Source organism: Phocoena phocoena, chromosome 15, assembly GCF_963924675.1.
Source record: "Phocoena phocoena chromosome 15, mPhoPho1.1, whole genome shotgun sequence".
Lineage (NCBI taxonomy): Eukaryota > Metazoa > Chordata > Mammalia > Artiodactyla > Phocoenidae > Phocoena > Phocoena phocoena.
This window is the reverse complement of record NC_089233.1, coordinates 65334781-65358519: the sequence shown is the minus strand read 5'-3', so window position 1 is coordinate 65358519 and position 23739 is coordinate 65334781. Positions and strand designations below refer to the sequence as shown.

General features: G+C 43.2%; 2 protein-coding genes across 3 annotated transcripts in view; both read left to right on the top strand.

Annotated features, from left to right (window-relative positions):
• The first annotated feature begins 846 nt into the window (after positions 1–846).
• DSN1 (DSN1 component of MIS12 kinetochore complex) lies at positions 847–14871 on the top strand. Its single transcript, XM_065892724.1, has 10 exons — positions 847–883; positions 1109–1435; positions 3750–3823; positions 4473–4545; positions 6384–6471; positions 10637–10696; positions 11098–11172; positions 12692–12839; positions 13706–13793; positions 14375–14871. The coding sequence occupies exons 1-10, from the start codon at positions 856–858 to the stop codon at positions 14476–14478; spliced, it is 1065 nt and encodes a 354-aa protein (XP_065748796.1). The 5' UTR covers positions 847–855; the 3' UTR covers positions 14479–14871.
• A 7165-nt stretch (positions 14872–22036) lies between these two features.
• The window catches only part of NDRG3 (NDRG family member 3), an 83335-nt gene continuing 81632 nt past the window's right edge, over positions 22037–23739 (top strand). The window contains exon 1 of one of the 2 annotated variants that reach the window (XM_065892814.1): positions 22037–22095. The gene's annotated coding sequence lies outside the window, so the exon portion shown is untranslated. The remainder of the gene's footprint in view (positions 22096–23739) is intronic. The other variant, XM_065892815.1, reaches the window with a different exon arrangement.

Genomic DNA, 23739 nt, shown 5'->3' with positions numbered 1-23739 from the left:
ATTGGGAAGGATGAATAAGCTTTACAGGCAATGTGTGCAAAGAGTCAAAAGTGGTGCATGGAATGGGAGTGGCAGGAGAAAGCAGGAATGGGTACTAGTTAGGACTAGCTTCTGGAAGGTGTTGAGTACACTGGAGGAATCTCTGCTGCCGTCTAAAGAATGGATCGGAGAGAATTCCCCAGCGGTCCGATGGTTAGGACTCCGTGCTGTCACGGAGTTCAGTCCCTGGCGGGGGAACTAAGATCCCACAAACGGCGTGGCCAAAAGTAAAATAAATAAGAATGGATTGGAGAGGAGCAATGCTGCATGTAGGAAAAACTAGTGGAGAGACTGTTAGATTCTTGGGGGAGGTGGGGGAGAGTGGTAGAAATTATGAGATCTGAACTAAATCGATAACCGGAGACGGGGAAGAGTTGTAGAGACTGTTGGAAGTAGGATGAACAGGCCTTTGGATCTTAGAATTAATCAAGGATAATGTGATTTTTTTCATGTTTTGAAGACCAGGTAGATCATAATGCCATCAACTGAATTATGCACTTAGGGACTTGTTAAACACAAAATAATTGGGAAATAAGATGGGCTACATGTTAAGGTGAGTATTTCTAGAGATGAATTCTGTAGAAATTGAGAACAGGGGGTGATGAGCTGTGCAGATGTTCTCTGGAGGAGGTGGGTGAGGCGGGGTTGGACTGGGCCTTCTCAGGCAGGTGGAATTTCATGGGGCAAAGAGGGGCAGTTCAAAGAGATTAGAAAGCACAAGGCCGATTCTGGGGTAGTAAATCCCCAGCAAGACTGGGACTGAAATGTGGAGAACAGATCACCTCCTTTTCCTGTTTTCAGGGTTCTCCACCCAGGATGACTTCTAGATCAGAGATTGTAGAAGGTGAGTACTGTAGTGACATTCAGTACCTCTTGGGTTCAGGTTCCTGAGCTTTACCTAAATACTTTCCTGGCTCCTGGTGGACTTGAAAGCACTTACTCACGTATTTGCAAAGATGCTTCCTCAGTGTTTCCATGATCTGGGGCATACGTTTCCTTTTTCCACTTTTTTGCACAGATACTTAGTTGTGATGGGTTTGATTCTGTATTTTGACTTTTTTATAACAAGTGCTGGAGGAGGAACCAGTGGCATCTAAGACTCATGGTCATCCATCGGAATCAGATCCCAACCCTGCGGAAGCGTGTGGTAATTCGTCCACCTCCCTGGAGATGACTGAAGGCGTTTCAAAGAAACAGATTCACCTTGGCTCTAGCCCTAAAAAGGGGGAAAGTTGTGATCTCAGCCACCAGGAAGGACTTCAATCCAGGTCCCTTTATTTGTCCCCCAAAGAACAGTGTGCCCGTCATCAAGACAGGAGGCAATCCTGGCGGCGAGCAAGTATGAAAGAAACGAACCGGCGGAAGTCACTGCCTCCCTTTCATCAGGGCATCACAGGTGGGGTGCGATGTACATAAGACAATGGAGTTCCAGCTCAGATAAGAGGCAGTGAGGTATGGGAGACAGATAGACTTGACTTTGCTGCTTACTAGCTATGTGACTGAGCAAATCTCTCTGAGCTTCAGTTTCCTCATCTGTAGGAGTATCCTAAGATTATAAGTACTGATGTCAAACACCTAGTAAGTATTCAGTATCATTGCTATTTATATCATGTTATTAGCTACCCACCGTAATCTGTACCATGAACAGAAAATCTGATTTATGGTTGTTCAACTCTCACCTCTGCTAAGTGAATGTTCAACATTCGCCTTTGCTAGAAGTAAAGATTTCTTCCTGTGGCTTTCGGCCTCATATCCTTAAGCAGAACAGAAGGTGGATGGGTCGCTACCTGATTTTTAGGCTTTATAACTGAAAATATCTCAGAGGGAAGGACACATAAAAATATCTAGTGTAAAAACCTAGTTTTTTAGACATGCTGTATTTGAATGTGATTTTGTATGAATTTATAATAATAGCATCTCAGTAAGCATGGAAGTACAAGATTTAATATGGAAAGTAACACATTTCAGGAAGACCTTACTAGCTGTGTGACCTTGAGCAGGTCCCGTAACCTCCTTTGCCTTACGGTCCTCATCAGTAAAAGGGATGAAATAATACCTATTTTATGGGGTTGTGTGAGAATTAAATGAGTTGATATATAGTACAGTACTTGGCACATGGTAAAGAAATAGTTCAAGTGTTAAGCTGTGGTGATTATTTTAAAGACATCACCTCACTTCCAGATGGTCTCATGTTTAGAAGGAATTCTGGGTAAAAACAGCCATGTAGCATATCAGAAAATTGCCACCACAATTAGGCTCATGCACTTTACTCCGTGGACGTGCCAAGAAACTTCAGTTTCCTAAGATTGCCCTAACCTGCATCTCTGTTCCAGAGCATGTGGGCCTAATGTTCTGTGTAATAGAAAATTACTGATGCATAATAAGATTTGTTATCTCCTGGTCACTACCAGCCACTTGCCAAGTTTCTTTTGTTATAGGCAGAAGGTATCCAGTTTTTCATGACTAAAAGCAAGGAGAAGTAATCAAGAGAGGGCACAAAAGAACTTTAAAAACACAGCCAGCTGAAGCTGGAGGGCAAAAAGACATGTATCTCTCCCAATTCTCAAAGCAAATTTCCTTTGCTGTATAATAGTTGATGTTTTTAAATGAACATAATCGAAAAAACAGTATCTATCTCTTCTAGTTGTTTGAGGATTCAGTGGCATAATTATGTAAAATGCCCGTTCAGTTCTGGCTGACTCACTGTGCGACCTTGGGCAAGTTACCTATTACCTAACCTTTGTCAAATGGAGTTGATAAGATACTTGGGACTTCCCTGGTGGTCCAGTGGTTAAGACTTCGTGCTTCCACTGCAGGGGGCAGTGGTTTGATCCCTGGTCTTGGAAGATCCCACATGCCAGGCAGTGTGGGGAAAAAAATAAAAAAAGATTCACCCAGATAAGATACTTGCCTCAAGTTTTAATGAGGTGTGTATAGCGTTTAATAAAATGCCTTTTAGATAGCAGGTGTTCAACAAATTACTATTAATGTATCATTAGGTCATTAAGGAGAGGCAGCATGGTATTAGTGGGAAAACAGGTTTTGGTGATGGACTTGGGGTTGAATTCTGGCTCCACCAGTCTCTGGCTTCAGACAAGTTATATCCCCTCTGAGCTTCAATTTCCGCATCCGTAAAATGGAGCTCATAGTTTATAAGAAGATTCTTAAGACAGTGTATGTATGTATGTATTCATTCATTCATTCATTCATTCATGGCTGCTCCACACAGCACGTGGGATCTTACTTCCCCGACCAGGGATCAAACCCGCGCCCCCTTCACTGGGAGCACGGAGTCTTTCGCCACTGGACTGCCAGGGAAGTCCCAAGACAGTATTTAAAGCACACTGCAGTGCCTGTCATAGAAATACTGCAATAATCCCACCTCCTTTCTTCAAATGGTGAATATAAAACATAAAAGGAGTTAAATTTTTTTTTAATCTACGTTGTTTATCAAGACAAGATTTTAATGTAGTACATAAAAGGTTCTTATAACTTTTCAAAGTTAGGTCGCACAGATGGGTAAATGTCATTCTTTGGTGATCTTGAACAAATTAGATGTGACTATATATGAATTCTCCCTTTAATTAGAGAAGGCTGCTTGGGTTTTCTTAAGTTGGACTGCATCAAGGGGGAGGGAAGTTTTCAGTTTTTTTTACTTTGCTAACTGTCTAAGTATCCATCTCCTTCAATGCGGTGATACTTTATGTTAGAGCTCTGCAGATCCATCAGTGTCAACATAGCAGAAAGCAAACGGCTGGGCTGTCTCCTGCTTTCCAGTTTCCAGGTGAGAGTCTCACGATTGGGAAATGCTTTCTTTTTCTTTTCTTTTCTTTTTTTTTTTTTTTAAACTGTTAACTGTGACATCCCCAAAGAGAGGTCAAATACTGTGTGATTTATCGGTAAAGGGTAAAAGATATTTCTCTCTAGTGGAATTAATTTAAAAGCCAGCTTTAATCCCACGAGCTGATCTGTCTCTGGACTAGGCTCTACCAGTCCCATCAGTGCTGCTGTCGCTGAGCACTTAACAGTCAGATTTCCCCGATGTAGTATATTTTGCTCACTGGCAGCAAATGATGGGAATTTGCAGTGAGTGGAGGTCAAATCTAAGTTTAAGCAGTCATTTGAGGTCTGACTACATTCTAAGTTGGTGTTACATGGCTGACTGGTGATCACATCAGTTTAGATAAGCAAGTCATTTGTGTGAATTAAATGACCATTGTTTTTCCTGAATCAAAAATCAAATCATATAGTCTAGGCAACAAAGAGTTTTTCCCTTACCTTTTGATTTTCTCATTTTGTTTTGTTTATATGAAAAATCTTAGGTGTAGAATTAAATCATGTTTACTCACATTTATGAAACATCATAAAATTACATGTACTCGGGACTGGCCTGGGAAATCTTGGTTGTACTGAAAATGCTTTTCTTTATTTAGTTCTCTGTTCAGAAACTTGAACCTTTCCTAAGGGGCACTGAGGGCTTCAGTCTTGAAAATTTTAGAGCCAAAGGTAAGTTACTAAGACTAGACAAGTGAGCTTTGACCTTGGTCTGTACCTTCTATGAAGGTCAATTGAAGCCCCATTCTCAGGATCCCCATTTACAGGAACTGCTGCCTCACAAAACCAGCTCCCCTCCTTTTTTGGGGAGTTGCATTAAAAAAATAAGAGTATATGTTTATGAAGTTCAGAAGGTCCAAAAGTGAAGAAAGTGAGCCTCTCTTCCACCGTGACCCCAATCACAGTTCTTTCCTCCCAGAGGCAACCGCAGTCACCAGCTTCTTGTGTATCCTTGCAGAAAGATTTATTGCATTTCTAAACATTTATCCATTGAAATCAAATGAGTAAACCACTCTACACTGTTCTTTACCTTGTGTTTTTTTTTAACTTAATTTATCTTGCAGATAATTCTATATCACACTTATAGAGCCATCTTGACATTTTAGTAGCTCCATGATACTCCATTTTATAAATGTACCATATTTGATTTAACCAGTTTTTTACTGATGGACTTTTAGAGTTGTTTTCAGTCTTCTACTGTTGCAATGAATGGATAATGAATACCTTTTTATACAAGCCTTTTGGCACATATTCAAGTAAAAGTAAGATAAATTTCTAGATTGGAAATTAACTAGTGTAATTATACTGTAACTAAAAGTTTAGATTTTTTACTATTTAATTGGTGATAAAAGGTATTTTTTTGTACTTTTAATCTGTTTCTTTTTCTTTTGAAGAGGATAATAATTTTTTCATATTTTTAGAGGAGAGCCATTTGTGCTTTATTTTCTGTGTATTGTCTGTCCATATCCTTTGTTCACTTTTAAAAATTGGGATATTGGTTCTTTTATATTGATTTTGTAGGAACTCTTTATATATTAAGGAAATTAGCTGTTTGTGATGTAAGTTACAAATATTCTTTCCCAGGAATCAGTTTTCAGCTTTCCAGAAAGTAGCTATTCTCCTTACAGTGTCATTACACAATCATCCAGGTCAGAAATACTCAGTGTTACCCACTTAAAAGACCTAGAAAATACATGAACTCAGACTTACTTGCCAGTTAAAGCTGTTTATCTCAGAATTGCACTATCACCATAATTAGAGTAGATATGCCCAGGTTATTTTGATAGCTGTTTTAACATATCTTTTCCCCTCTGCATTCCTCACCTGAATTTAATTGTGAACTCTTCCAAATTTAAGCAGAGACCTGTTTTTACCTTATGCCCGTAATTCTTTGTCTCCAGCATTTCTCATTACACTCTTGCCCATTGCCTGACTTCTGTAATGTTCTTCCACCCAGTGCCAACAGATCAAATCGCTTGAAAAGAATGAAATGTCCATGCAGATACATCTTTTTTTTTTTTTTTTTTTTTTTTTTTTTGCGGTACACGGGCCTCTCACTGTTGTGGCCTCTCCCGTTGCGGAGCACAGGCTCCGGACGCGCAGGCCCAGCGGCCATGGCTCACGGGCCCAGCCGCTCCACAGCATGTGGGATCTTCCTGGACTGGGGCACAAACCCGTGTCCCCTGCATCGGCAGGCGGACTCTCAACCACTGCGCCACCAGGGAAGCCCCAGATACATCTTTTTAACTGCTTTTTCACCAGTCAAGTGTAAAAAACACTATTATAAATGTTATAAAGAGGAGTTGTCTTTCATTTTATCTATACCTATCCAAAGAAAAAAGATAAAATCTTCCTGCATATTTATACCACTTTTTTAAATGGGTGAGAATGTAACAGGGGACCGTAGAGCTGGGACCACATTAAGTACGTTATATCTTTGTCAGCAGCTCACTGTGAAAATTTGTATTCTCTTTATTTTATAACATAAAATTTTATTCTATTCTCTCTAGCATCTTCTCTTTCTGAAGAATTGAAACATTTTGCAGACAGACTGGAAAGTGATGGAACTCTACAAAAATGTTTTGAAGATTCAGAAGGGTAAGAGCAATTCCCCTTCTGTCCAAAATTATAATTGAATTAGGACTTTCTATTTATTTATTTAAAAAAATTTTTTTTTAAATATTTATTTATTTGGCCACACTGGGTCTTAGTTGCGGCACGCGGGATCTTTGTTGCCACGTGTGGATCTTCGTTGCGGCATGCGGGATCTAGTTCCCTGACCAGGGATCGAACCCGGGCCCCCTTCATTGGGGTTGCAGAGTCTTAGCCACTGGACCACCAGGGAAGTCCCTAAAAAATTTTTAATTAAAGTATAGTTGATTTACAATGTTGTATTAATTTCTGGTGTACAGCAAAGTGATTCAGTTACATATACATATATTCTTTTCCATTATGGTTTATTACAGGATATTGAATGTAGTTCCCTGTACTATACAGTAGGACCTTGTTGTTTATCTATTTTATATACACTAGTTTGTATCTGCTAATCCCAAACTCCTAATTTATCTCTCCCCACCCCCTTTCCCCTTTGGTAACCATAAGTTTGTTTTTTCTTTTTTAAAGATTTTTACATTTATTATTTATTTATTTTTATTTAATTTTGGCTGCGTTGGGTCTTAGTTGCAGCACGCAGGATCTTTGTTGAGGCATGCAGGATCTTTCATTGCAGCACGTGGGTTTCTCTCTAGTTGTGCAGGTTTTCTCTTCTCTAGCTGTGGTGCACAGGCTCCGGGGCGTGCAGGCTCAGTAGTTGCGGTGCGTGGGCTTAGTTGCCCTGCGGCATGTGGAATCTTAGTTCCCTGACAGGGATCAAACCCGCGTCCCCTGCATTGTAAGGCGGTTTCTTTACCAATGGACCACCAGGGGAGTCCCCCATAAGTTTGTTTTCTATGTCTGTGAGTCTGTTTCTGTTTTGTAAATAAGTCATTTGTGTTGTATTTTAGATTCCATATGTAAGTGATATCATATGGAATTTGTCTTTCTTTGTCTGACTTACTTAGTATGATAATCTCTGGGTCTATCCATGTTGCTGCAAATAGCATTATTTCATTATTTTTTATGGCTGAGTAATACTCCATTGTGTGTGTGTGTGTGTGTGTGTGTGTGTGTGTGTGTGTGTGTGTGTATACACACATACGCCACATCTTTATTCATTTGTCGATGGACACTTAGGTTGGTTCCATGACTTGGCTATTGTATAATGCTGCTATGAACATTGGGATGCATGTATCTATTTGAATTAGAGTTTTCATCTTTTCTGGACATATGCCCAGGAGTGGGGTTGGTGGATCATATGGTAATTCTATTTTTAGTTTTCTAAGGAACCTCCATACTGTTTTGCATAGTAGCTGCACCAACTTACATTCCCACCAACAGTGTTAGGAGGGTTCCCCTTTTTCCACAGCATTTATTATTTGTAGACTTTTTTTTCTCACCACGCGGCTTGTGAGATCTCAGTTCCCCAACCAGGGATTGAACCCAGGCCACGGCAGTGAAAATCTGGAATCCTAACCACTAGGAGACCAGGGAACTCCCTGTAGACTTTTTAATGATGGCCATTCTGATGGATAAGAGGTGATACTTCATTGTAGTTTTGATTTGCATTTCTCTAATAATTAGCGATGTTGAGCATCTTTTCATGTGCCTGTTGGCCATCTGTATGTCTTCTCTGGAGAAATAAAACTTTTTATTTTAATTAGACAGTTGTTCATGCACTCAACAAACATTCATCCATCATCTCCTATGTACCAGGCTCTTCTAGAAGCTGGAGATAAATAGTGGTAAATAATCAAACAAGATCTCTCTTCATATACATTGTAATAGGAGAGACAGTCAAACAAATACATAGAAAATAATGATTTCAGATAGTGATAATCTATGAAGTCAGTAAATATGAGAGTGACTTGAGGGGTGGGCATCTTTAGCTAGAGTGTTCAGAGAGGTCCTCTAGTGATTTGACCTTTGCACTGAGACCTGTAAGACCTGGATGGTGAGAAGGAACCAGCCATGGAAAGCTGAGAGGAAAAGTGCTCTTCAGATCTTCACTAGCCATGCAAGTTGGAGATAAATTTATGTTCTTTAGCTGTTGGCAAGCAGGACTATTAGGAGAAATTTTGCAGTCGTACCCCCAAACTGGTCGTTCCTCTTCAGGGGCAGCACCCACCCCTCTCCCCACTGCCTGTAACAAATCGTGTAACTTGGGCTTACACTTTTGACTTCACAAAGGTCTACCTTTCCGTGGATCCTTAGAATTAACATTACTATTCAGGAAATGAAAAATATTTTAGTTCAGCGTAGCTTCTCTTCTAATGCAGTATATATATATTTTTTCCATCAGCACTCCTTCATTGTTTTTCACTGTGCGTATCTTACCGCGAGAGAATTACATCCGTCAGGCAGCACTGAAGCTATTTATTCCCTTCTTATTCCATTAATTAAACTATAATACAATCGCTGGGGTTGCCCAGAACCAGTCTTTGGAAGATTAATATAGGATGCTATTCTTTAGCTCATATTCGGCCTCTGCGTGGTAATGAAACAGCAATAAGGTTTATATCCCCATAACTTAATGCAGTATATTTAAGCCACAGGCTGCTGCATGTCAGCCAGAGGTGATAGAGGCTGTTTCTCACAGGCCTTGGTAGGAAAACACGAACGGTGACACAACTGATTTGCTTTTGCCAGGTAGAGTACCAAGTACATCTGCAAAATGTTGGCATTTTCAATGCCTCCTGCTTTTCCTTTAGGATTAATGGCCCTACAGAGCCGAGGCATTGGTTTAAGTAAAACATATCCAACCAGTAGCTTCAGTTTAAGTGGGAAGACAAGATGGTTATATGGAAAAGTATTGTTGGTTCTTAAAAGACATTAAGGTTTTGATTAGTGGGAAGGGAAGAGGCTAAACAACGGCGTGAACAAAACTTTGGAGATTGAAACCCTCAGATTTTTATTTTTTTATTTTTTTTATTTTTTGTGGTACGCGGGCCTCCCACCGCCGCGGCCTCTCCCGTTGCGGAGCACAGGCTCCGGACGCGCAGGCTCAGCGGCCATGGCTCACGGGCCCAGCCGCTCCGCGGCTCGTGGGATCCTCCCGGACCGGGGCACGAACCCGCGCCCCCTGCATCGGCAGGCGGACTCCCAACCACTGCGCACCAGGGAAGCCCTGAAACCCTCAGACGTTTGATGCTGAATGGCATTATATGAGACAGAATAGATAAAGGGTAATAGCAATCAAAGTTAATGAGCTGGACAGAGCCAGAACCTTAAGTGAACCTTAAGTGCCAGGTTAAGGAGTTTTGGCTTTTCTTCTGAATGCAGTGGAGGGTCACAGAATTTTTAAGCAAGGAAAAAAATTAAAGGAATACTTTAAGAAAGGTTAATCTGGCTGTGTGCGAATTAGAATTGGTGAGAGAAATAGATGATGAAGAGACCCACTGAGAAAGCTGTTACCTGGTGCAAAAGTGAAATAGAGCCCAAGAATAAAAATTTGTTGAAAGATAAATTCTGGGACTTCCCTAGTGGCACAGTGGTTAAGAATCCGCCTTCCGGGCTTCCCTGGTGGCGCAGTGGTTGAGAGTCCTCCTGCCGATGCAGGGGACACGGGTTCGTGCCCTGGTCCAGGAAGATCCCACACGCTGCGGAGCGGCTGGGCCTGTGAGCCATGGCCGCTGAGCCTGCGCATCTGGAGCCTGTGCTCCGCAACGGGAGAGGCCACAACAGTGAGAGGCCTCCGTACCGAAAAAAAAAAAAAGAATCCGCCTGCCAATGCAGGGGACACGGGTTCGAGCCCTGGTCCAGGAAGATCCCACACGCCGCGGAGCAACTAAGCCCGTGCACCACAACTACTGAGCCTGTGCTCTAGAGCCCGTGTGCCACAACTACTGAGCCCATGCGCCTAGAGCCCATGCTGTGCAGCAAGAGAAGCCACCGCAATGAGAAGCCCGCACACCACAACAAAGCCCTTGCTCAGCGCTACTAGAGAAAGCCTGCATGCAGCAAGGAAGACCCAATGCAGCCAAAAGCAAATAAATTAAAGAAAACTTTTTAAATAAATAAATAAATTTAAATCTTCAGAAAAGTTTTTTTTTATTTGAAGAAAGATAAATTCTGAACATGTTTTATTGCCATTAAAATTATGTAAGGTGTCCATAGCAAGTGCTCTTGGAAGGTTTGTGTTAATCTCATCATCCTGTCTGTATTCTAGAAGAGCACCAGATTTGTCTCTGGAAACATCAGTGGCTGAGATGAAGGAATATATAACAAAGTAAGTGAAAATGAGTGAACCTTTGTTGGAAAATCTAAATCCATCCGGGGAAAATAACTAAACCTGGGAAAAAGGAAGAGTAAACATCCTGTTCAGTGTGTCAGTACTAGTGTATCCCCACTGGAAGTTACACAGCTGCACACTGGGATTTTATGGGCTGTACTAATGGCCAGTTTCATAGAATGGAGTCTAGAGACTAAAGATGTGGATTTGCTATTAAGAACTCATGTTTGATTTGATTAAATTAATAGCCTCTGAATTGGTCATGCTTTCTCATCCTTTTATGACGTTTTTATTCATATCTTAGAACCAGAGTAGACACCTAATAACACTTATTGTTGCCCTGAGTGATTCAGAGTGAGATGATCAAAAATTAACTGAATTATTTTCTGTTCCTATAGGTTTTCTTTAGAACGTCAGAGTTGGGATCAGCTCTTGCTGCGCTACCAGGAGGAGGCTGAAGAGATCATATCCAGGTTAGATCTGTGACAGGAAATAGGAAGCTTTTACCTTGTGGAATTTGATGTGAATTGATTTCAGTTCTCTTAGCACAAATTGAACAATGAATCCGTTCTTAGAGGCCAATCAACTCATCAGATCTCTGTAACGTGTATAGTAGCACTTTGTAAATGGAGAGTGAGGGGGAAGGGAAGGAAGAGTTGTCACTATTTTCAGTCAAAGAACAGAATTGCCTCTGTTCTGTGTCCTTGGCTGCCATTCCACATCCTGGGGGAGACAGGCACATTTCTGGCCTGTACCTGGCAACCTGGGGCTGGGCCAAGAACAGTATCAAGGGACTTCAGTGAGCACATGGCCTTTGAGCTGCAGGTATGGGAGAGAACCCTGGCCAGGGCCTTCATGGAGATACAGACATGAAATGGGTAATGGAAGATGAGGTGTAGGAGAGAGAGGATCTTTGTCTGGGTCTTGAAGGCATAAGAAAACGGGTAAGTGCTAGATTTTGATTTCATTTTACCATCCAAACCAGTGATTTTAAGCTTTTTTTCCCAAACAGAATCTTAGCTAGAAATGTAACTATAAAACATTAGCCAAAATAGTAATTGCAGAAGTGGCCTCTTAGAGACGTGCTTTGAGGAACACAGTTTGAGAAACGCCCCCAATCTAAGCATTGATGGTTATTAGCTACTTTCTTCACCCTTTAAATGTTCTATTTATGAAGATAGATAATGCATAAGATGGCAGTTTCAGAATAAAAACTTTTGATGGGGCATAGCTTAATAGTTAAGAGGAATGCTTCTGGAAGCAGACTGTCTCTATTCAAATCCTAACTACTCCTCACTTCTGTGACCTTGGGCAATCTGAAGTGCCTCATTTGAAAATGGGGATAATATTAGTTCATACCTCGTTGGGTTATTATGAGGGTCAAATAAGGTTAAATGGAAAGTGCTTAGCTGTGTCTGGCACCCAGTAAGCGCTCAGTGACTTGTAGTAGCTGTTACTAAAGAGTCATCATCAGTTTCCATGAACTGTCCATTATATTCAGTTTGTGGTTGGGGTTTTTTGGCCACACACCGTGCAGCGTGCAAGATCTTAGTTCCCCAGCCAGGGATCAAACCCACACCCTCGGCCATGAAAGCTCGGAGTCCTAACCACTGGACCTCGAGGGAATTCCCTATATTCAGTTACTTTAGATAATTGAAGTGGGCCAGCATCTCTTTGGTAAAAGATTATAGACGTTGACTTCAGGATAGCAGGCTTTGGCTTTACCCCAAGTGTAGTCCTTTTTGTAAATGGACCTTATTGTTAGGTGGAGTCAGCTAACCTTCTAGCATTTCCTGGAGTCCAGGGGTATAAAAATATTAATATTGGATAATGATCTCAGAGTCTCCTGTTAGTTAGAGAGCCTGTACTTTCAGTACAGGGTGTAAGAATATTGATTCAGGTTAATAAAGCCTTCTAGGAGGTTTTTTCCCTAGGTAATCTTATCTGTTTTCCCCGTAAAATTATTTGAAAGCTCTTTTGTTTTGTGTTTAGAGGATCAACTGAAACCAAAAATACTGAAGTTGAAGTGGAACCTACAGCATATCTTGGGTCTTCCCAGAGTGAAGTCCTTAATACAAAGCCTGACTACCAGAAAATATTACAGAACCAGAATAAAGTCTTTGATTGTATGGAGTTGGTGGTAAGTTGGGTCATGTTTCTTTTGTTGAGTTATCCAGCTTTGCTACCTTGTCATCCTTGGAAATTAAAAGACGTGGGGAATATGCGTAGTTAGATGAGATAAGAGTATATTCAGTTCTACCTTGGGGAAACATGGAGAGACAATGGAAGAAAAGAAACGAATAAATGGTGATAAGTGTTAATAAATCAGGTGGAAGGAGGGCTGTAGGTTGCTATATAGAGGGGTTGAAGGTCCTGCTAAGGTTCTACTTTAATAAGACTTGAAAGAAATGAGGAATGATCCATGACATTTTGGAGAATAGTAGTGTATCACCCCAAGTATTAACAGGAAGCACATGGCATTTGATATAGGATAATTCAAGGAGAGTCTGTTTACAGAGGGGCTAAGTACAAAAGTGTGGGTTTCAGGAAACCAAAAGTAATCTGGGGCTTAGAGGCAGCTGAGCTATTACCTGTCGGCTGGAGGGAGGAACAGTCACTGTGGCACCTGGCAGGGAGTCATATAGTGAGTGGGATGCTCTGAGAGAGCCATGACGTTCAGTTGGGACACACAGCTAACTCGAGATGACCCTTCTGGAAGCAGGCCTGGGTAAAATACCCTGACCTCATTCCTCTCCCTCGCACTTGGCTCCCTCTTGGCCAAGCCCACCCAGAAACCAGAGGACATGGGATCTTGTTGGAGGTTGTACAGGTCAGCCTGCTGGGGCACGGAGCAGTGTGGAGAAGAGTGGAGTGGGGAAGTCTGGCATAAGCATTCCAGGTTGAAAGAACAGCAAAAGCAAAGCTGAGCAGGAGCTCGCCTGACATGTTTGAGGAGCCTCAGAGACGCCTGGACCCTTACAACTGACAGCTGTCTTTTGTCTGCAGATGGACGAACTGCAAGGATCCATGAAGCAGCTGCACGCCTTTATGGAGGAAAGTACCCAGTGCCTCCAGAAGGTGTCAGTACAGCTCGGTAAGCCTGTCTTAAGGGGACCAGAGCTTGTACTGTGTTATGTCTCATAGCCCTTCGGATACACACTGCCCTTCAAAACATATGGTCTCAGAGGGTAAGGCCTATATCTGGTGGGGTTTCTTTTCCCCTCACAATAACTATTACGTTGTGGGTACTCAAAGTTGATGGGAAATTTGTAGATGTAAATTCCACAGAAGCACAGGAGACTGAGAATTAAATCTCCACAAACTGTGTTGTTTGGGTAAATTCAAGACTTACGAAATACCCATTCCTTTTTTCCCTTTTCATTCTTCAAGAATCCACTAAGTGACACTGACATTACTTATCCGTCACTTTTCCTGACCACCTCCAGCCCTAAATTATGTGCTATACACACCTTCATTTCATTATTCATTGGATGGTATTGTGGTTGTAGTTGCAGCTGGCTTTCCTACCAGACTGCCATCTCGTAGAGAGCACATGCTCTCATTTGTTGTTGGAATGCCCTTCTGTGTGTCTGGCACAGTGTCCACACAGTAAGTTTTCAATAAATGGTATTTGAATTCAATTGAAGTTTATTTTGTGGCTCCTTTTCTCTGCAGGAAAGAGAAGCACGCAACAATTAGATCCTTCACCAGCTCGAAAACTGCTCAAGCTTCAGCTACGGAAGCAACCTAGCACACGTTGCTCTAAATCTTGTCAGTGACCTTATGCAGCTTTTCTGCCACAGGATGGTCCAGAGGAGAGAAACAGGAAGAGTGCCCCCAGTGCACGGCAGCTGCACAACGGGCTAAGCTGTAACACCTGCCCTGTTGCCTTTGAAGATAACTGGCTGACTATAAAGCACTTCGATTTTTTTCTTAAAACGATGGAATTTATGCATCCGAAAGAATGTCATATAGAAACTTTTTCCACGAATGTGCAAAATGCTTGAGACTTCTGCTTTGGAATGACCTTCAGAACTAGTGGCCCATTCTTTTAAACGTCCTTTGTGATCAGAAACCTTCCTCTCGTGAAGATGTTTTTCAGGTTTTGAAACAACGCGAAGTCATTCAGGGCCGAATCCAACAAACATTTTAGGGGTCGTTCTGGTTGTAAAGGGAATGAGACTGATGCCTAGTGTGGCTTCAAAGGTGATTTTAGGTAGAGGAGTTGTGAGCATCGTGTGGATACATAAATCACATCACAACGTGTCCAGATCGAAGGAGGTTCCACTCATTCTCTATATCCTGATGTCTGTAGTGTGCTTTAGCTTTTAATATTGAGTCGACATCCTAAATCCTGGGTTCATGGCAAGAAGGGGTTAAGTACCTCTTTTCATTGTTCTCCATATTTGTTAATATGCAGTATAAGATTGCGCATACCTAAAAGCTTTCCCTTGTCTCTGTGTATATTCTGAGTGTATAAAAAAATGAAAAGGCAGGGAAGGCTCAGCAGAAAATAGGATTCTTTGCCAGGATCTGGAAGTGAACAGTAGTGTGGAGATACACCTCAGCATTAACTACCAGTAAAACACCCACTAATTTATTGTTAGTGTCTCTTATTCTCTGATCCTCCTATTAGGGCAAAATCCATTTCACTTAAATACCCAGTCATTATCCTAAGTCTTAAGCCTTCGCCTAAGCACCAGTTAGTGAGAGGTGATATCTCCTTGCTTTGACCTACATTCCTTATTCTTTCATAGATTTGCAGAGCCCCTGCTGTATGCCACACACAGTTGCAGGAACTGGGAAGAGAGCAAAGAACAAAAACAGACCTGGGACCTCCTTTCATGATGCTCACAGTCTAGTGGGGACAAGGGAACAAGAAGACACGGAACAAGAAGAGAGCCCTTTTCCACAGAAGTGATGTTTTAGTTGGGAAGGAGAAAGTTAAATAGGGCAGTTATTTGAGGTAAAAGCAGCATTTACAAAGGTCTGAGGGGAGAGAGAAAGGTGTAAGAGCCACGTGAGACAAAGATAATCGAAAGTCATTGGAAGGTTTTGAGAGAGAGAAAGGGTCAGAGCTTTATTTTTAAGAGATCAGGGACTTCCCTGGTGGTCCAGTGGTTAAGACTCTGCACTTCCACTGCAGGGGGCGTGGGTTCAGTCCCTGGTCAGGGAATTAAGATTTTGCATGCCACACGGCAGCAGCCAAAAAAAATCACTCCGGTTGCTGTTTGGAGAACAGACAGAAGCAAGTATGTGTGGGTGTGAGAGACCAGTTGGGCCATTGTAGTCATCAGGTGGGGAATGACAACCTGTGCTGAGAGTTGGCAATGGATGAGTGTGGGGAGTCGTCCACAGTGTCCGGAACATAGCAGGCATGTCACCTACGTGTTACAAACGCTTAACTGACCGAGAAAAAGTTAATTAACCTCTTATTTGTAAGATTGGGGGAATGATAGAATCTGTATCACAGGGATGCTATAAGGGTTAGATTAAATAATGTAAGTTTAGAACAGTGGTATGAATATGATGGAGGGGGTGGGTAATAGAGCAGATAATGAGATGGGAAAGCTTGCGGTTCAGTTTGGGATGCCAAACGTGTCAACTAGAACTGTTGGATATACAGGTGGAAAACTGGGTAGGAAAACCTGGACTAGAAATAAAATTTGGAAGTTACTGATACCCAGTTATTAAAGCCTTAAGAGTAGATAATATTTTCCAGAGTAGAGCAAGAAGGGAAACTGGACAGACCCGAGGAAAGCTTTTAAGAATCAGAGGAGTGGTGTTAATTGCCTACTCTCAGAAGCAGAACAGTATAGTGGAAAGAGTGTAGAATTTGGAGTGAATCTTCATCCTTATCCTCAATTTCCTTTCTGTGAAATGGGGAGAGATCACCTCTCTCCAAATGGTGAGAGTATGTCCTGTACATTTTGGTGTTTTTTAAATTTGGGTGTAATTAAGCTTAATGTAATCATTCTGGGGAAAAAATTCCATTTCTCATGTTGCACTCTGAAAAGGAGATGGTGTGGCTGGTGGCTGTAGTAGAGGTGATACAGTGGAGAACTAGGAATTAGGAGCCCTGTACCTCCCCAGCCCCATTTTATCTACTGCATTGTATTACATCTTTTGTTGATAAGAATTTGTTTAAGCCCAAGGATAGGAAGTATGTTTTTGTGTCTTCAACAGCTATGCAAGATAGAGCACAGAAAAAGAATATTTAATAAGCTCTGAGTATTCTATACACATACAGACCACAACTTTATGAGATAACTTGTATTTCTGTCATTATAGATGAGAAACTCAGGGATGGAGGGGCTTAATAATCTAACCAAGAACATATATATAGGAGTGGAGGGTCAACTAGACCCCATGTGGCACTCAGTAAATGTTAACAAATAAACACAAATCATAATAAAAGCCTGTGCTCAGTATTAGTTTTCCCTCTCCCCAAATTGGGTTCAGGAATTGCACTTGATGAATACGATAGACAGTTGCAGCCCTTTAGATGTTTGGTAATATTCTTCCGTTTGCCCTACTTTAGTTAAGAGAATATCTTGCTTTTAGTCAGTGATACTTAACACTAAAGAAATAATAGATCAAATTATAAGCTCTTTCAAGGAAGGGAGTATGTCCTGTACATTTTGGTGTTTTTTAAATTTGGGTGTAATTAAGCTTATTGTAATCATTCTGGGGGAAAAATTCCATTTCTCATGTTGCACTCTGAAAAGGAGATGGTGTGGCTGGTGGCTGTAGTAGAGGTGATACAGTGGAGAACTAGGAATTAGGAGCCCTGTCTTGGATTCTGGTTTGGTTTTTTTTAACTTTTATTGGAGTAGAGTTGATTTACAATGTTGTGTTAGTTTCTGCTGTACAGCACAGTGAATCAGTTACACACGTACATATATACACTTTTTTAGATTCTTTTCCTATATAGGTCATTACAGAGTATTGCATAGAGTTCCCTGTCCTATATCTAGTTCTTAAGTTACTGGTTCATTCACTAAAAACTTACTAAGCCCTTTCCTCATGCCAAACCCTGTGCTAGGTGCCATGTGACCTTGGGTACCTCTCAGGGCCCACGTCAAAGGAGGATGCTGTGCCTTGTAAAGCAGGGGTCCCTAACCCACAGGCTGTGGACCAGTACCGCCTGAACCATCCTCACCCCCCAGCCCCGCACCGTCCACGGAAAAAATTGTCTTCAATGAAACCAGTCCCTGGTACCTAAAAGGTTGGGGCCTGCTGCTGTAAAGAGCTCTTAGGGGCTTCCTAAGGATGCAACTCGGCAGAATGGGAGAAGCCAGCCAGACACAGCACTCAACTCCCCTCCCTCTGAGCAGTTCTAGTTTAAGGTTCTCCAGGGAGACTCCACAGCAAGAAAACTACAGACTACAGTACTCCCCCCTTAACCAAGGGGGATACGTTCCAGGACCCCAGTGGATGCCTGAAACTGCAAGATAGTACCAAACCCGACATGTGCTAAGTTTTTTCCTATATATACACACCTACAATAAAGTTAATTTATAAATTAGGCACATTAAGAGATTAACGGCAACAATAACAAAACAGAACGATCATAACAATATACTATAATAAAATTTTTTTTTAATTCAAAAAAATTTTTGACTGCACCATGCGGCATGTGGGCTCCTAGTTCCCCAACCAGGGATCGAACCTGTACCCCCTGCATTGAAAGTGTGGATTCTTAACCACTGGACTGCCAGGGAAGTCCCCTGTAATAAAATTTAAGTGAATGTGGTCTCACTCTCAAAATGTATTGTCTTGTACTCACCCTTCTCACAGATGATACGAGATGATACAATCCCTATGTGATGAAGTGACAGCATTAGGCTACTATTGACCTGACCATACATCAGAAGGAGGATCATCAAGCCATGATGATGTCAATGGTTGGACGTCAGGAGCAGATGACGTTGATGGTTGGGGATCCACGATAGATAGTTGAAGGGTTTTTTGCTGAAAGCTTTTGGAAGAACGTTGTCATTGGAGTTGCTGTCTCTTTAACTCATCACAGTGTTGCTGCAGAGTTTGTAACCCTTTGGTGATCATGAATGGCTACAGTGTTTCTTTTCATCTGAGGATCATATTCCATAATTTTGAAATTGATTGTGAAATTCGAAACACTTTGGCAAGTTTCAGTAATGTCCACATCGCTGATTCTGCTTCAGGTTCTTCACCTTCCTCTTCCTCTGTAGATGACTCCACAAGTTCTTCCAATAACTCGCTTGTTAACACTTCTCGGTGGCCTTCAGTATGTTCTTCCACTTCTTCATCAAGCATGTCGGCAAATTCTTCTCCATCAACTTGTCTTGCTACGTGAATGAGTTTCCTAACTTCTCCATCGAGCCTCAGTAAACTTTAAAATCATTCACGACTTCATAAGTTCTACCAGCAGGCATTTACAGTTTCTGGTTTTAATTCCTTCACAGCAGCTTTGATGAATGTATTGCGTTGGCAATAGCGAATGATTTCCAGCACTGCTTTATGTCCAGATGAAAGTCTGCATTCATTGCTGACTAAATGTGATCAAATATCAGGCAGGTGTATGTGGCCTTGACAAACCAAGTGACGCCTTGTCAAGTGGCTGAAGCAATGAGGTTGTATTTGAGGTAAAAATACAACTTTGACATTTTCATTTTCATAGCAGATTCAGGATGGCCAGGTGCATTGTCTATTAGTAATAGGATTTTAAATTCCAACCCTTCCTTTTCCAAATGTTTTTCACTTCTGGAAAGAAGCATTGGTGGAACCATTTCATAAACAAGATAATTTTCACCTAATTATGTTGTCAGAATATGGGCCGATAATTCCTGGTTTTGTTTCTGAGAGATTGTGGATGCTTCATTCTGTACACAACTCCTCCCTTTAACATCTGCCCTGCAGCATTGCCAATAGTAAGAGTTAATCTGTTCTTCCACGTTTTATGACCTGGTGCCTCCTTTGCACTTCTATGAAGGTAGGTTTGTTGCCGAATGCAAGTTTGTGTGCCTGACACACAATAAGGCCAAACAAACCCAAACGTCCAAGTTTGGAGCAGAGAAAGTTTTATTGCAAGGGCCAAGCAAGGAGAATGGGTGGCTCATACTTAAAAAAAAAAAAACAGAACTCCCAGATGGTTTTTGGTTCTATTGGGCACCTTCTTCCAGAAAAGCCCAGTTTCGTCACATGAAGACTTGCTTTGGATGGTATCCTTTCTCTTCCATCAAATTCTTCAACTCTGCTGGAAATGTGGCAACAGCTTCTGAAGCTGAATCCAGCCTCCGTACCCTGACGCCAAATTAATTCTCAGAGACAGAGTTTTGGGTGAAGTAGAAAATAGCTTTATTGCTTTTCCAGGCAAAGGGCCACAGTGGGCTAATGCCCTCAAAACTGTGTATCTCAACCTGGAGGGGGTAGTGAGAAGTTTTATAGTAATGGTTCAAGGAGGGCGTGATCAGCTCGTGGACAATCTTCTAAGTAGTTGGTGGTGAGGTAAGTGGGAGTCAGCATCATCAACCTTCTGGTTCCAACCAGTCTGGGATCTGCGCGCTTGTGGGCAGCATACAGTTGATTTCTCCCACCTGGCGGGGGTTTCAGTATCTGCAAGATAGCAGATAACAAGATATTGTCACATATATCCCTTGAGTGGGAAACAGGACCCTGCCCCAAGGCTGCATTATTGTTGGTTTTGACTGTCCCTACCTTGTCTCAGCATCCCATCCCTTCCCTAATTAGCAACTGTTTGAATCTGCTTTTGCAACTCAGGAAGGTCCTGGAGGCCGAAAGAAGCCTATTTCCTGTAACCAAGAAATGGCGTGAGTGGGTGGGGGAATTCCCTGGCCGTCCCGTGGTTAGGACTCCGTGCTTTCACTGCCAGAGCCAGGGTTCAATCCCTGGTTGGGGAACTAAGATCCCTGCAAGCCGAGCAGTGTGGCCAAAAAAAGGAAAAAAGAAAAGAAATAGGGGACACAGAAAGGCTCTTGTGCCCAGGACCCCCACAGGGTCCTGCTCAGTATCACTTCTTCACTGGCAGACTCAGTCTCTCTGGCAATTTTTCTATTTTTCTGTCCAAAATACTCCTGAGTCTGTGTAACAATCCCTTATTTGCAGTAAATGGCTTGGTGTCACTCCCTTCAGAGGAGCCCTTGCTGAAGTCTTTATATAGGCTCGAAACTGAGCAGGACCCAGTGGGGCCCTCCTGGGTACAAAAGCCCCTCCATGTCCCCGTTTCTTGTCTGTGGAAAGAGGCTTTGGTCTCCTAGGCACAGGTGGAGGATGGTGACTGCATGCTGACCACAAGCACTAGATCCCAGACTGGTTGGAACCAGAAAGTCCATGATTAAGATTCCTGAAACATCACCCTGTTACCTCACCACCAACCAATCAGAAGAAAGTTATGCACCCTGCAGCCCTCACCCCAAATGTTGCCTTTAAAATTTCTTCCTTGAAAGAGTTTGGGTCTTTTGAGCACCAGACCATTGTTCCTCGCTTGGCCCTGCAATGGATCTTTGCTCCGAACTCCAACGTTTTGGTTGGTTTGGCTTCACTGGGTGTCAGACACATGAACTTGGCTTTGACAACAGGCTCAGTGCTTTCTGGGGCAACACGTTGTTGTCAACACAATATGTATTTTGTTCGTGTCTTCCACAAATTTAACGCCTTTTCACTCTCAAGCACTTTTTATGCACTGCGGCCCTAACTTTTGCAGTTTGAGGTGCGACATCAAAGATGGCACAGATTTTTTTCCTGCAGTTTCACAGAAAATTCATTCTTGCTGTAGATCTTAGCAACCTCAGCATACCGTTGTTTTTTTTCCTTATTGAGAACTTTCACCTGTTCACCTAAAGGAAGCCCCTCACAGCTTCTCTTCCGCTTATCCACATCACTAGCCATACTATTCTTGCACTTTGGGGCCATTATTAAGTAAAGTAAGAGTTACTTGAACACAAACACTGCCATATGCAGACAATCCATCTGATGAGAGACCGTCACTAAATGATTAAGGGGGCAGGTAGCATATACAGCGTGGATATGCTGGACAAAGGAATGATTCACTTCCCCGGGGGAGGGAGCAGGACAAGAGATTTCGACACACTGCTCCGGACAGCACAGCAATTAAAAACGTACGAATTATTTACTTATTTTCCATTCAGTAGTTTCAGGCCAGAGTCGGCCAAGCGGAACTGAAACCACGAAAAATCAGGCAAACTCCTGTACACGGAAAATGGCGCCAGCTCAGCCACCATCTTCTCCGTAGGTCCCCGGGCGGGCGGGCACAGCGCATATGCGCCGCCTGGCGTCCTCAGCGCGCCTGCGCGGGCGCAGAGCCTCCTCCCACCCCCCCCGCCCTACTCCCGCCGCCGCGGCTGCTGTGCTGACGGCGAGTGCCGGAGCTTCGGGTGAGTGTGAGCGCCTCAGCCCGGCTGGCGGGGGGGGCGCGCCATACTGCATGCGGGGTCGTCCCTCCTCTTGCCTTCTCCTTCCCCGCCTCATCACCCCAGTGCGGCCGGGCACCGGGTCAGCGCTGCCAGCCTCGTCTAGGTGTCCGGGCGCCCTCCGCCCTCCTCTCCTGGGGCCCCGGGGGCAGCCCGGCCTCCCTCGGCCGCTCCCCACCTGGGCGGCGGGGCCCAGGGCGAACCCGCCAGCGACAGCGTGCAGGCGGCAGCGACCGAGCCTCTGGGTGCCCAACAGCTCAGCCTCAGGGACCCACCGCAGGCGCGACCCCCTTTCCCGCTCCTGCTCTGCAGGCGGCGGAGCTCGGTGGGCCTCGGGGTCGGGCATTCGTGTGCCCCGTCCGCCCGGCGGGGGGCCTGGAAAATGGGCCGGGAACTCGCCTTGCACCCGTGGGGTGCCGGTGCCGCAAAGAGTACCCTCTGGCTGGACCCGGTGACGACCATGCGAGGGAGGGGTTTCTTAGCCCCACGTTACAGATGAGGAAACTGAGGCACAGAGCGCTGAAGTGCCCTGCCCAAGGTCACGCGCCAGACGAGAGGCAGGAATGGCTCTTGAATTCAGGGTCTGGGGCTGTCAGGCTAGTGCGGTTGGAATTCGATCTTGTCCCTTTAAAAAAAATCTGAAATGCACTTTCATCTCTGGAGTTGCTTCTTCGACGTCATAAAAGTAGGCTGCAAAAACAGCATTTTCTTGTTGTTGGAGTACAATTGAGGTGTTACTGTAATAATGGTAATAGTAATGTTATTAATTAAGGGCTCACGTTCATCCAACGCTTGCTGTGTGCCAGGGCTCCTGCCAAACATTTTAAGGTTATCTCAGTATCTCAGCGCTTTGCCATCGGATGCGTCCTCCTTCCTTTTCATGCAGCTTTTTTTCTGCAGAGCTGGCCTCCCTGTCACAGATAAACTAGGCTTAGGAGGCAGGGACGCTCTCAAGGTGGCTTACTGGCAGAGCAGGGGTAAGCCTTGTCTGCGTGAGTCCAGATTCTGTCCCCAGAGGATATTATTAGCCTTCCTTTTCTGGCTGCTAGGAGTGCAAGACTGGGATAGCTGGGCTGGTTGAATTTGGAGGTGACAGAGCGAATCTGGCGAGCATTCCCCTTATCCTGGGGCTTTCTGGCTCTATTCCAGTGCTGGGCTTGAACATCTCACTTAAGATGAAGTAAAAAGAGAAGGAGAGCATTGACAAGGTAGTGTTGCATCTGAGAAGCCTCACCGATTTAAAGTCCCAAAGGAATGGCTGTAAAAATATGCGAATGTTTCTTCCCCAAAACAACTAGCTCAAACTTTTTTTTTTCTTCCTTAGCAAACCCTCCTACACACTTCAAAACTCCATTAACTTACCACCTTTTCTGTGAAGCCTTCCTTGCTTCACTTTCCCAATTAGAATTACACACACATACATGTGTATATGTGTGTGTGTGTAGGTAGGTAGGTAGGTAGATAGGGTAGAAGCTTCAGTCTTACCCTTTGGACTGTTAGCCCCTTGAGGTCAGGGGCCATCTTTGCAGCCCCAAGTGACTGGCTCATAGTAGGCCCTTGGTAAAGACTCAGTGAATTTCCGTTGCTCCTTTTCATTACTTAAAGGTG